At 37.8% G+C, this 15,051-nt stretch overlaps 1 protein-coding gene across 1 annotated transcript in view; it reads left to right on the top strand.

Annotated features, from left to right (window-relative positions):
- Positions 1-12,142: 12,142 nt before the first annotated feature.
- LOC122816395 (mannosyl-oligosaccharide 1,2-alpha-mannosidase IA-like) overlaps positions 12,143-15,051 on the top strand; it is a 1,552,790-nt gene continuing 1,549,881 nt past the window's right edge. The window contains exon 1 of the mRNA XM_044089154.1: positions 12,143-13,029. Within this exon, the coding sequence (XP_043945089.1) occupies positions 12,143-13,029 (887 nt within the window). The remainder of the gene's footprint in view (positions 13,030-15,051) is intronic.

A 15,051-nucleotide genomic window follows, 5' to 3' on the forward strand; every position in this document is an offset into this window, starting at 1 on the left:
TTTATAGGTACTTCCAAATTCCATTCCAGAAATAGAGTCTTATGTGCAGGTTGCCAATCATAACCTGTTTATTATGTGTTCAAGACAAGGATACCAAGAAATATACATCGAGGTCCATATTCTATGAATTATAGGCAAACAAGTGCCAAGTGTTTTGCTAGCTTTGAAAGCTTTAAAGCAAGCACTGTCGGAAGGGCAGTAACACACACTCTTATTTTACATAAAGCCAGAGACAAGCGGCATGGACAGCAGGCAGAAAGACATTTGTTTTAAATTCTGCTCCTGTCATTTGCTGGTCAGTACTGTCAAATTTAACTGCCTAGCGTGATACTCTATCAAAATAATTGAAACAGGGTGCTTAACATTAATTAAGATTAGATCTCACGCAGAAGAGGCTCTTTCCGAACATATAATAACTGCACTCCATGCACAACGTTGTATTTATCCATTGTTGAGCTAACTTTAGACAGCAAAAAACATTTTGCTTGTAGCAGCAATATCAAGCCCGGTATCCTTTCAGCATGGAAACATGTTTGGGTTTTTTGTTTGTATGTAAAATATCACTCCTCAGTGTGATAAAGTAATAATATTGACCAGATATTTCATTACAACAAAAGTGTCTTAGTGTTGAATGCACTGCTGTCTGGTGTGTTTTAAGGTATAACATCTAGTTGGAGAGAAATACACTTCTTTAAGCAGTACCTTCCTGCAAAGTTTCTACGATAACATGTTGGCTTCTTGGCTTGTATCCTATAGGGAACAATGTACAGGCAGGCTGCACACCTGAGTGAAAGATCCTTGAAGAAGCAGGTGTATATGAATACCTTGCAGAGTTGTCCATTAGTCTTTAGTTTGGCTGCGAAAGCTTTATTTCCTCAAGGTAGCTGTCACCTCTCATGTCTTTTAAGTGCGTGGGATTTGCTCAGTTTTCTTTAGAAGAAATAGATTTCACACCTGTTAAAACCTTGTTCATAGTCAAATTTCTCTATAAATCTTACAATGTTTAGAAAGGAAGGTTATTTATTTATTTATTTGTTTGTTTGTTTGTTTGTCTTTGATTACTGGAAAAGTCTGTTTGGACAAAGCCTCTTTTAAATGGAGGCCCATGAATAAAAGCTTCATGATACATACATTTTCACCGGCAGTTTGCATGTTAAGTTCATACGTATCTGTAGTACATTCAACATTATTTTACAGTGAATGATTATATTATTATGATTATATAGATTATACTGAAATTGTAGTTCGTGGACAGCAGATCAGGTATATGCATATTTTATCCAAACAGTTATTAACTTTAGACCTGTAAATAAGAGAGAATATAAGGATGTTATTATATTTATTAGATTTGGCTGCATAGGGAGGGACTTTTGTTGATAAGTATGATTCTCTTGGGATTTTTAATTACAGCTAAGATTATAATACGAAGGGTGGGGGCTTAGTAATGGGGTTGTTACAAGTGCAAAAGCAACAGGACCAGTTTTTTATAGGTACTTTGTTAATGAAATTTTAAATTTAGCAACAATGTCATAATGTAGGCAGTCAATGTTATGAGTTTTTGTCTGTGAGAACTAACTGTTGGTTTAGTGAACACGGATGTCTGAGGGGTGCCAGTTTAATAACTAGCAGGTAGCTGGGCATCTCTCTGAGCTGAAGAGGATGTTGTGGACAGTTATAAAATGAGTGTAGGCTAATAAATTAGGAAGCTCCGGTTAGTTAAGGGAAGTGCCAAGGCACTGATGTGTTTGGTTAACGTAGTTATTTGCAAACTTTGTAATTTTAATCATAAGTTTGTTCCCATTTGGCTAGCTGAGAGGACTGTAGGTTAGAAAAAACTGCTGAGTCATATAGGTGATTCAGGAGTAGGTGGGTTTGAGGTATGGTCTTACATGTGTATTCTGATAAAAAAGGTTTGACTTTACTTATCTGAACACATAGATCATTATGCTGTCGGTTGCAAAGTTATTCCTGTCTTTGAAGACCTCGAAAGAAGCACTCAAAATCAATCACTGATAAAATCTCTTCATAGTATTTTAAGATTATATGTTTAATTTTACATGCATTTCAACCAAAGCTATGTTGTTTTATTTTGTTTAAACTTGTTGACTGTGCATTTCCAGCTTGGCAGAAAGAATTTGGAGTGATGTCCTGAGTGAAAAGACACAGGAGAAAAAAATACTTAAAAGAAATGAGTTACAAACTAAGTTCATGGTCATCTATATAAACATATATTAAGCAGAGATAGTGATAAAAAACAGTCATTGCTGATATGGCAAAGTAAGCAGCAGGAATAACAATACATCAGGCAATATTTGTTATTGTTGCCACTGAGCAAAGTTATTATGCAGTGCAGTTGTCATAGCAAGACTAACATATCAGACGATGTACTTCCTGTACATGCAGACACTTTTAACACGCTTATTCTGTGGCATTTCAAAGAGAAGCCTTGACAGTAAAGTATTCTCCATTTCTGCACTCACCTTCCATTCTGTGAAACCGAGGGACACATAATTGCAGAAGCTTTTAGGCATTCCCTTGATGAACTTGTCAAAAATCCATTTTTCTCGAAGAGATGTAAATACTATTCTAGGTTATATCAAGAGCAAAACTAAAGTACCTAGCAGGCTTACCTGGTAAATAGAATATATGTATGTATATATATATATATATATATATATATATCCCCATCTATATATATATATATATATATATATCTATATATATATATATATATATATATATATATATATTATATATATATATATATATATATATGTATATATCGATCAATCAGTCAGTCAGTCATTCAATGTGTTGCAGTCTCAGAACTTGCTTTCTTGGAGTAGTAGTCATGTACCCCACCCCAACCCAAATAGTACTCCATATTAGCGGAACACCTTTGAGACTTAGAATTTTGCAGTTTTTGTTTAGTTTCATGTATGTGGAAGCCTTCAAGATAAAAAGCAAAGAAGTGCTCTACAACTAAGCCACATTAATTGCCTTCATTAATGCAAGTAATATCAGTATCTTTTTCAATTTTTGTATAAATGATTTGTTGGGTTATTACATTTAAATCTCTTGAGTAAACGCAAACTTTAAAACATATATTTCTTGTAATGGCTGAAGTATGTAGGGATATACAAAAACAAATAAAATGTTCTGTACTGCAGAGACTTTTATATAGTTTCTAGTCTGCTGATCACCTGTAAACACCAGCAGTCCCATTTAAACAGAGCTCATATGATCTCTGTCAGTCATACACCCAAAGGATGTTTCAGCATGTCTGAAAGTCATCCTCACCAGCAAATGTACTCTAGTCTCAACAGTCTTATTCTGACTGCGAACAAACTAAAAGCTGGACTTGAGAAGTAATATACAGTAAATGAGAAATGAACTCCGGTTACATTAGGACAACAAGCTTCTACTAAAAGATTACTAATGTGGGAGACACAGTAGTGTACTGATTAGTTTCACTTCCTTTTCATAACTTCATTGTCCTGTTTTCAGTCCTGACTTCTTTCTGGTTATTCCCTGTTTGGAGTTTTGTTGTTTTCCTTATGTCTGTGTGGGTTTTAGCTTGGATATTGCAGTTTCTTCACATTTCCCAAGGGAAGTGTGATTATTGATTATTCTGAATTGCCCGTGAGCACTGCATTTGCTGTTGTAGCTTGAATAGCGGGTGAAAATTGTTCACAGACATTGATACACGTACCAGATTAATGAATGATTAAATAAATAAATTATTTACTTGGTTATTTACTGCATGAGTAACAAAACATGATATCTTTAATCGTTAGTTTATTAACATGCTTAAAATCCAAAACATTGTATAGATTAAAATGATTAACAAGGGAAAAGTCAGGCTGGAAATTATGGTATTTAAGGTAAAAAAATTCACAAAACTTGCAAACAGGCACACAGGACAGTGTAATGGTTATCTGTTTAAGTTGAGACACACTCTCCTTTAAATATAGTACATGATGGCCCTCTTAAATATGCCCTCAGACTGGCATCCCAATGTCACGGAAACCAATGATTCCCATAGGAAGGGAATCGGGTAAGTAAAAATGCTTGCTTGACATTTTTAGCAGAATCCTGTGAACACCTAGCAGGTGTATCCACACCTGTATTCTGCACTATTTCTTCAGTAGTATTACTTGTGTCTCCGAATTGCCTACTCCCTGCACATCACCGCTCATTGTGTTGTTTCTCATACCATTATATGCTTATTGTTTCTCAATATCTGTCAGTTTGTGCTAAGGATTAAGGCTATGAGGTGTTAACAAGTTACTTCTTGTGGTTCAGGATTTGATTGCTTCACCCTGCATTTGCCTACTTTGTGACCTTAAGCAAGTCACTTAACTAGATGGTGCTTTCACTTGGGAATTTGAGATAAGTTCCTTAATAGTCTCCAGGACTGCATGCCTAATACCTATGAACCTATATTTATGCATGTTGCCTTTTCTCCAATTACTTTATTCTTGCTATGATATAATGTACTGTTTGTCTGATTTTCCTTTTTCTGTTTTTGAAATTAGAAAGAGTATTTATTATCCAGTTGTTCATGTCTAATGTTAGGTGATGTTTCTGTTTCAATAAAAAATACAGCCTTTGTATTCTGGCTTTCTTCATTTTAAGTCCTTTCTAATTTTGTGAAATATTGTGGATTATCCCATCTTCAGATATCATAATTTTGGGCTGTTGTTTGCAGCTGTATCTGGAAAAGGTTTCAGTCTGCTCAGTCTTGAACATTTGTGTATGAAAACAACTTCAGCACATGATCCGGGAACATGAAAAACGGGCTGCTGTTACCTTATGTTACAGGAGATAGTAAAAACAAATAAGAGAAGAGGTCTGCTAAATGTAGTCTGATATATTTTGCAGAAACTGTTTCATCTTTATCCTCATCCTGTAAAATGCATCATCTTCTGTGTGAAGCTAGAAATCTGATAATCTGAATCCCTAACTATTAGAGCAAATACTAAAATACGTGCTTGGTGCTTGGTGTCTAGTTATTGTAAGCTGATTGTTTCATAGCATTAATAGAAACTTGTTCACAGACTGAGGTTCATAGGTACATACTAGGCTATTGATCTTTGAGGATCTTAAGAAGCCCAGCCTTACATTCGTATGGTAATTTTTAGCACTTATATTTTGTGTACAAATAACCCACAGACAAGCACAATAAGGATACGTTGCCCTTATACATGAGAGACAGGGATGCAAAACCAGAAGGTTGAATTTTCAGTTATCCATAAATTCGGCCAAATCGCTTTTGAATAGAGTTAGAGAAGTCCTTTGATTTATATGGCGTGAAAGAAGATTTCATGGAAGTGGAATTCTGTGTGAGCCATACCTGTCCCTCCAGCATGATCTATTTACGTTGCAGAAGATATAGAGACCCCCTGAGTGGGTGCTTAGGCCACAACTGGACTTGCAAATGTATAATAAATCTAACAGGATAGGATCTGTTGAGGCTGTATATGTGAAGCCGAGGTCTATATGATATGATTTAGACCTTTGATGTGTTGTAATTGCCCCAGTTCTGATCCATCTTTGGACAAATGCATATCACAAAGGGCATTATACAGAATGACCAGCGTAATGAGTGCAGAGTACAGTGGAATGATTATATTTCTGGGCCTGGATGCCATGCCTTTAATTCTAAACTATGGGATGAAAAAGCTCTTCTTTGCAGTAGTGGAAGCATAGTAGTCAAAGGACAGTTTGTCAACATTGGTTCCAAGTTCCCTGACTACTGGATCAATCTTCTGGGATGTGTTATCAATGCGATAAATGCGATAACTACATGGAGTCATGCTTGCCAAAGACTACATTAATATATTTTTTGGCACTTAGTTTAAGTCCATGGTTTTGACAGTATCTATTTGGGAATGACCCTTTTGGAGTATTATCTTATCCACTGAGGAATTTATATAGGCATCAAGTTTTCAATCATCTGCAAACTTGGACAACCACAGACCCTTAATATTAGCTTAGACTTTTGAGAAGAAAATGCCAAAGAGAAGAGGCCCAAGGATTGATCCCTGGAATACACCACTAGTGACGGGTCTTTTGCAGGAGGTACAGCCACCCATCTTTATTTCCTGGGTTCTATTAATGAACAGGTTTGCTCTCCAGTTTACGTTTAGCTTAGAAACTGTTAGTGTACAATATCGGAGTACGGAATGGTGTGAAATGTCTTTGCAATGTCTAGATATGTGCTGTGTACTGATTTGCCCTCATCCGTTGCTACAGTAACAGTTTCAAGGAAGTAAACCGGCAGGATCTACCCATGATGAATCTGAACTGGCATAGGTCAACAGTCTGTAGGTTACCTACATCCTTATTTAGTAATTGCATAATGATCCCGTTTTATACAATGAGGTGTGATAGGATTTAAATTTGTAAGCTATATGTTTTGGTTTGATGTTGTCTTTTACTTCCCCCTCAACCTCTGAATTATCAAATCTGATCAGATACAAGGGCAGTACTTCATACTGTTAGCTCAGAAGCTCCAACTCCCCTCCCAAAATGATCTGCTTTCCTGAGTCTCTTTAGATTTTGTTTACTGCTCATTAGTGACAGACATAGCTTCCATAGTTCTGCTGGAGATAAGTGCTTTTTTGATATTACCATTTCTCTGTGATTACCCAGCAAGCATACCTATTTTTAGAGTATTTCTCCTGTCTCTTGAAAGATAAATTTATCTGAGTATGTGTGTGCTAGGTTTTAAATGTTTCTCTTCGGGCTTGTGGCTACTCTGTGTCTTAGTCCAAAGCTGTTTTTTTCTGTTTTTCAGCATGCCTTCCCTCTCACTGTGAGTTCTTGTGCTGTTTCACTAGTTAGCTTAGTTGATTAATATTTGTTAAACAATTGTTAGATTCTCTTAAACTGCTGTTTCTTTTAGGTTTCTCTGCTAGTTTTTATTGTTTGTATTGTTGGTCCTGCCATTTGCAGTTAGTTTTGATGTGCTGTGATTTTATATATTTAATATATATAAATAAATGTCTTGAGAGTTGACTTCTTCCACAACTACATTAACTGATAAACTACTCCCTCAAGACTCTCAAGACAATTGTGTTAATTACCTAGGGGTAGCCCACTTAGATCAAAACTGTTAGGCATGGGAAGTAAAGAGACTTAGAAATGCAAGGATGTAACTGCTATGGTAATCAAGAAAAGTGGGCCTTATTTGCTGATTATTTTATTTTGTACCTGATGAATCCAGAAAAGGATATCTCAATGCTGCATAACATTTTGAGATAGTTTCAGGCAATTTTGGAATATAAAATTAATGAAGATAAAACAAAGGCTATGGCCATAAATGATGTACCCACACAGGAATTGGTTCAGCCGTACTCATATTTATGGGGGCACAATAGGATGAAATATTTAGGAGTATGGATTATGAAGATATGATTCTGTTATGGCAGTGAAGGATATGTGGGAAGAGACTAAATAAAAGATAATACAAAAACTTGAGAAACTGAAAGCTGTTGTTTATGGATATTAAGATACAACTAGTGAAAATGTTTTTAGTTTCTTTGATTTTTATATAAGGGTCAGGCATATTTTTATTAATCAGAGGAGAAGTTGTGAACAATAATTAATAAAGAGTTGAAATTTATTGGCAGGGGAATAAAGTTAATCATCTCAACAGAACAAGGTGGTTTAGGATTACTTGATTTGAAGGGATATTTTAGAGCTGGACATTTAAGACTCATAGACATAATATAAGGAGACGGTTATAATTCATAATGGAAAGGGATGATGAAGGGGCAGAGGGAAGGTCAAGAAACAAAGAGCGAGTAGAATTTTGGATGGAGATCCTTATGGAGAATAATAACAATCATATAGAATATTATATTGTACAACAATCCCCCCATTAATATTCCAAAACGTGCACGCTGATTGGTCAGCGTGCACGTTGTAAATCAGACTTATACTAATGGAAAAAGGTCCAGCCGCCCAGACTTTTTCCATTAGTATGTCTTTTTTTACAGCAACAGAGAACGCAAGATCTCTGTCACTGTTTAGACACTGTCTCATTATGTTAAAGGAGTTTAACATAGCGAGACAGCTTTGAAAAAAGCAACAGAGATTCTCTGTTGCTTTTTTCAAAGCTGTCTCTCTATGTTAAACTCCTTTAACATAGCAAGACAGTTTGTAAAAAGCAACAGAGACCTTGATTTCCCCGTTGCTTCCACCCACAGCTCTGATGTACTGCGTAAGCATACGCATGTGCAGTACATCAGAACTGCCACAGAATACCAGACAGCTGCAGAAGGGCAGCAAGGAGGCATTATACAATGCCATTATTTAAGAAAAGTATTTTTTTCTTAAATAATGTCATTGTATAATAGCAATAACCCACTTCTGGGTGTGGTTAATGCTGGATTTACCCATGGTTGTCTTTGTTTGGCCACTCAGGCTTCTCCCTCGTGACTAAACCAAACCAACCATGGGTAAATCCAGCATTACCCACACCCAGGCGTAGGTTATTGCTATATTATATTATATTAATAGAGTAGCAAAAAGTATTCTAACAACTTAGACAGTCAAGTCTGTGCTCAGGGAGTTGGCTAATAGATGGGCCAAGATAGTGTTGAAGGGGATTCTTCCTGTCTCTTTCTTGACAGACTCTCTGTGTTTTGGTTCTTCCTCTCCATCCAAAAAGCCTAAGGAGAGTGGGAAGAGTGATAAAGACAAAGACAGAGACAGAAAGGAAAAAGAATTGGATGAAGACAAGGAGATCAGGAAAAATGACTTGCTGAGTTTTCACACAGATGAGACAGAGCAGAAGGCCCCAATGCCCTCTGCCTCCTCTGCTGCCCCATGGCATTGGCACCTCCCGAGTACTGATTCTCTTGGCACAAACATTAGAACAACTTTGGTCCCAGCTGTCAAAGATACAGGGCATTTTTCTGGCTGCAGTACCAGAGTCCAGTCTGCTCTGATCTCCCTTTTTGGCTGTTACTTCAGATCCACAGTTTTCATCAGAGCATTCACCCCTTGAGTCTGATCTTCTTCATTTTAGATCCAAGATTTGGATAAACCCCTTACCAGCCCACTATGCCATTCTCAGTGGCTTCTTCTAGGTCTTCTAGGTCCACGTGGAGCCTTATGGAATTCAATTAGGACAGAATGAAGTAGAAATTATTGAAAGCCCAGGCTAACCCGGGGATCATTTCCTTACCTTGTCAGATCTGAGGTTGTGGACAGCTGGCCCTTTTCCTTGTTTCTCCTTCTCTGGTCTGTCTTTCATTATCAGTGGTCTTGGATCCGGTTCCTGTCCATGTGGTTCCTTCACTGGGTCAGCAGCTTGAATGCCTCCAGCACCAATGCCTACTTTGATGTACTGTACTCTGCCTCTGTCAGAGCCATCTGCATTCTGCAGAGAAGGAGTTGAGGGCAGAGGCCTAGGGTCGGGGTTGACTCAGAGACCTTTAGAGCCACCCTTCGCTATTATTTGCTTTGGCCAAGGATAGCTCAGCTTCAGTGTTGATCTGACTGGATCTGTGACTGGGGTAGGGCTTCTTCTAGGTCTATGGATTGAAGTAGATCTTTCCTCTAGTGTTGGCTTTTGAAGTTTGAAAGAGGATTTTGTCCCACTCACAGGCTGGGTAATCAGACCCAGTATTGGACTCATCTTGATCTTCTTGTCTTCCTAGATCTTCATTCCCGCATCCCCTTGCTCAAGGACAGTCTGCACCTTAAGGTATTGAACAGCCCCAGAACCAGGGCTCCCTTGATGCTACCTCTTCTTGCTAGTCTGTCCTCTCCTGGTGGAACACAAGAAGCATCAGCAAGAATGAGACACCTAGAGGTCTCTGACCTTGAAAAGGTGGAAGGGTGCCCAAAATCCACTGAGATGATGCCTTCTTTGATAGTGTTCTTGACTTGATAAGATAGGGGAGTTCAACCACTAAAGTATCTTCCCCTGAGAAATCAGTGTATTTTTTGAGGTCTTTGCTGCAGGCCCATCCATGACTGGGGTGTTACCCTGTCCTAAAGGTGTGTTGGCCTGGTGCCTAGGAGTGCATTGAAAAAGTCCAACATTTTTATTTATTTTACTTTTTTTTTTTATTTGTATTTGTTTTCCAGGGTAGAGCACGAATGTCTCTGGGCCTTTTTTTGGACTCAGCCTGGAAGCGGTGTCGGGTTACATGACTTACTCAAAGTTACACAGTTATGAGCGACTCAAACCTTGCACCAATGGACCACAGGAAACAGCTAATTAACACCTCCTTAAACTTCTAAGCCAACTGCCAGACACACATAGTGGATCCTATAGCTAGGAAGCCCAATATAATCTTAGTTCTACTTAAGGATAGGTCGCATTGGAACAAGAAGCCTGTGGTCAATGCCATTGTTGTTCCCACAGCCACTGCAAAAGAACTTTTAGAAGAAACTGCATCAGTCTGTCCTACAAACTGAGATTTGAGAAGCACACTTGTGATTCAGCCACCTTTGCCCTCTGCACTGAACAATGTGGCACACCTGATTAGGCATCAGAGGGACTTAATTAATTAGGCCTCTAAGTCAGTAGCATCCCAACTAATAGTCAAAACTCATAAGCCCAGGGAGGCTTAGTCGACCACCATGCTGTCAATATTAGATATCCCAAACGCAGGTTCAGCAAGCTACTTAAATCCACCAAGTAGTAAAACGAAGCTGTACATCCACTCAAATTGTGAAGTGAAACTGTTGAAGAATCACAGAAGGCAACAAAAGACTAAAAAGTCCACAAGTTTATTAAAAAACGCTTTTCTTTTGTCTCAGTCGGCTAACTTTATCAGAAACATTGTTAAAGTAGGCAAAGATGCCAATTTATACAAGCAGCTGGTTACTAATTAACCAATTACACACATTACACATTACCAAATTTAAAGGCACCCTAATATCAAAAACAGCAGCAACTCTATTCATATAAAGGGTGGAAAATAATATTAAATAAAAAAGAATAATTAATGTAAAAGAACAGCAACAATCACTAATGTGTAAAAATACTATATCATTCTAAATTCACTGGAATGTGACAACAGTAATACACTAGATAACTGTCGCAAGAGACCTAATTTAAAAGAAATCAAGGTTAAACTTCTATCAGCTATTTAATTTTGATGTATTACTAATAAGACACTCTAAAGTAGTTAGCAGCAGGTACCAAGATACCTTAGGTGACTAACACTAGCCAACCTACTAAAGAGGGAATCTGATTTACCTCTTTAAACTTTTTAGTTTTAAGATACTACTAATGGAACAAGAATCATTCAAACCAGGTGGATTATAGGCGTTAAGCCTAACTTGCCAAGTTAGCTCAAGCTCTTCTAATTTCAAGGGTCTAGGCCCAACCCTACTGTCGAACTTGACTTGATCTATAATGATAAAATTGAAAGCATGTTCTCGGATGGTGGAAATATGTTTAGCTAAAGCATTTTCCAGTTTGTGTTTAATGATCACATATTGATTCATGAGAACCAAATTTGTAAGGATTCATGGTCATTCTTGAAGAAGATCGAGGCCCTTGAATTTAATGCTAATTTCAACTTCCTCACTATTGATGTGAGAGACTTATACACTTGCATTCCTCACAGTATAGCTATTGAATTAGGTGCTTAGCAAAAACAAAGCTCCAGTAGTTGAGATTAGTTTGGTTACTGAACTCATAGATTTAGTATTGTCTAACAACTTTTTCATGTTTCAGGACCAATTCTACATTCAAAAAGTGGGGGTAGCAATGGGGTCACCTTACGGAGCTAGTATTGCGAACCTTGTCATGGCCTATTGGGAGTCAGAATTTGTGTTCAAGAATAGCACGTTTCGTGACTCCCTGGTCTTGTATACACATTACCTCAATGATATATTTATTTTAATCAACAAAGATGAATGTGTGAGTTCAAATGTGTTAGAATAATTTAACAGTGCTACCCAATTTTTACAGTTTACTTCTACATTTAACACAGATGTTATAGCATACTTGGATATCTGCCTGGTTAAAAATTATGAGTTAGTGAGTTTTGTAGCTAAGGCCTACAGAAAAAGCACGTATTCAAACACATTTCTCCAGTTTTCAAGTAGCCATCCCTTCTACCAAAAGAGGTCAGTTATAAAGGGCCAATTGGTGAGGGCTTCAAGAATGATAACCCTGGATGATGACTTTTTTGAAGAATGTTCTCTCCTTAAGAGTATGTTCATTCATCGTGGCTACCCAGAATCTCTCTTGGATAATCTTATTAATGAAGTAGAAGCTAAGAGATTAGATAAAGTGTACATGCCACTTTTGAAGATCGGAAGTGCCCCTCCTCTATCTAATTGCAGTGGTGCAGTTGAGAATCTGATGCGAAGCTCCACTACTCAGAACTGTGGAGGTAAGGAAGCAAATTTAAGCTTTATTACCACTTATACTTTACATAGTAACTCATCTATTAGAGTATTGCAGAAAAATTGGGAATTATTTAAAACTAATTCCAACATGTATGCTAAACTAGGTGATTTTCCTAGTGTAACCTTTAGAAGAGCGAGGAACTTGAAGACCATCTTAGAACAAAAGAATGCTCCTATTGTCCATTTTAATGGCATGAAAAAATGTGAAAGCTGTAACTACTGTAAATTTGTGGACGTGACCAACAGTTTTAACATCAATGGCTTACAATATAAACTCAAGGATGAATTCAACTGTAATTCCAGTTTTGTTGTTTATCTAGCTAGGTGTAGATTGTGTCCTGCTTTCTATATAGGAAAAATGGAGCAGAGGCTCTGGGACAGGATATATGGACACCAATATGCGATCATTAAACACAAACTGGAAAATGCTTTAGCTAAACATATTTCCACCAACCGAGAACATGCTTTCAGTTTTATCATTATAGATCAAGTCAAGTTTGACAGTAGGGTTGGGCCTAGACCCTTGAAATTAGAAGAGCTTGAGCTAACTTGGCAAGTTAGGCTTAACGCCTGTAATCCACCTGGTTTGAATGATTCTTGTTCCATTAGTAGTATCTTAAAACTAAAAAGTTTAAAGAGGTAAATCAGATTCCCTCTTTAGTAGGTTGGCTAGTGTTAGTCACCTAAGGTATCTTGGTACCTGCTGCTAACTACTTTAGAGTCGTATTAGTAATATATCAAAATTAAATAGCTGATAGAAGTTTAACTTTGATTTCTTTTAAATTAGGTCTCTTGCAACAGTTATCTAGTGTTTTATTGTTGTCACATTCCAGTGAATTTAGAGTGATATAGTATTTTTACATATTAGTGATTGTTGCTGTTCTTTTGCATTAATTATTCTTTTTTATTTAATATTATTTTCCACCCTTTATATGAATAGAGTTGCTGCTGTTTTTGATATTAGGGTGCCTTTAAATTTGATAATGTGTAATGTGTGTAATTGGTTAATTAGTAACCAGCTGCTTGTATAAATTGGCGTCTTTGCCTACTTTACCAATGCTTCTGATAAAGTTAGCCGATTGAGGCAAACGAAAAGTGCTTAAAACATTTTAATAAACTTGTGGACTTTTTAGTCCTTTGTTGCCTTCTGTGATTCCTCATCAGTTTCACTTCACAATTTGAGTGGATGTACAGCTTCGTTTTACTACTTGGTGGATTTAAGTAGCTTGCTGAACCTGCGTTTGTGTTATTTATAAGTTTGACTGCCATTTTTTTGTTTTCGTTGAATATCAGATACCCCATATACCTCATTTCCAATGCAGTGGATGGTATAGTTAGGTCAGCAGTCACCAATATCACAGTTCACCACCATACCTGGATGTACCTCTGTAAATATGAGGAGCACTTCAAAGCATCCTTCCTAACTGCCCCCTTTGATGAATCCACTTTGTTTGGCCCTAATGTTAAGTACACCCTTATTAGGAGGAACTGGTGGCAAGATGTTGTCTGTTGTGGGAGTTAATTTTTCCACCTTTTCTTGCATGCAGAGGGCAGGAAGCAGTTATTATTCTGTAAGTCACAACAGCTTGTTCCAGATGCTCCAAGTGACAGTCATTATCTCCCCCAAGACAGAGGGGGTAGCTTCTTGTTAACTATCCGCTTTCAATGTACTGCAACCTTATGTCAGAGATCCCTTCAAGAAGTTCAGTTGCATCGGCAAAGAGATGCAGCAGTGGAGATTCAAAAGCTGCCCCCAAGGCAAGTCATCTTGGACGTTCTATGAGACTAAGGAATATACAGGCTCTATTCAAAATTCTTTTTGGTGCCCAAGAAAAAGAAGGACCTTAGGCCAATTTTGGACCTATGCAAACTAAATGTGCTCATCAAACAGACCAGATTCCAGATGCCCATGGTGCATTCCAATGTAATTAAGGAGCTGTTAATGAGCTATTTCCTGTGGTCTAGAGGTGCAAGGTTTGATTCCCACAGCCACCATTTCCTAGCTGTGTGACTCTGAGCAAGTCCCTTAACCAGAAACTACTTCCAGGTTGTGCATGAAAAAGGTTTCTGGAGATTAGTGCTGTACCCCAGAAAACAAATACAAATGCACATCCCAGGATAATCCAATATTCGCTCAGACAAACTGAGCAGGAGCATCCTGATGCCTCACGAGTGGTCCCTCAGTCAGGCAGTGGCTGCACCAGTTTTCAGCTGCTGGGCTAGCCTGTTTGCCACCCTTACAATGCAAAATGCAGCAGCTTCTTTGCTTTGATCCGTCCCAAGGGATGGTCACTGAGGGAAGCCCTAGTCCATATTTGACCCCAGATCTCCTCTACACTTATCCTACAACTCCCTTAATAACGAAGTTCTTAGGAAAAACAACTCATTGCAGGGTGATTGTAATCCTCATAATCACATTTTTGTCCAGAAAAGTCTAGTTGGTTCCCATTTCTGTGGCCTCATATAGTACACCCTCCTTGGATTCTGGATCCAATTCTGAATCTAATTTCCCATCCTTTGGAGCAGGCTCACACAAATCTAAAATCCCTCAGACTAACAACTTGAGTTATCCACCCAAGATATCTGATATAGTTGTACATATCCTTTCTTCATCTCAGAAGCCTACCACTGCAAAAATTTATGGTAGCAAGTGGAGAGGAT

Source organism: Protopterus annectens, chromosome 1.part1 (genome assembly GCF_019279795.1).
Source record: "Protopterus annectens isolate FY-2018-M chromosome 1.part1, PAN1.0, whole genome shotgun sequence".
Taxonomy (NCBI): Eukaryota; Metazoa; Chordata; order Ceratodontiformes; family Protopteridae; genus Protopterus; species Protopterus annectens.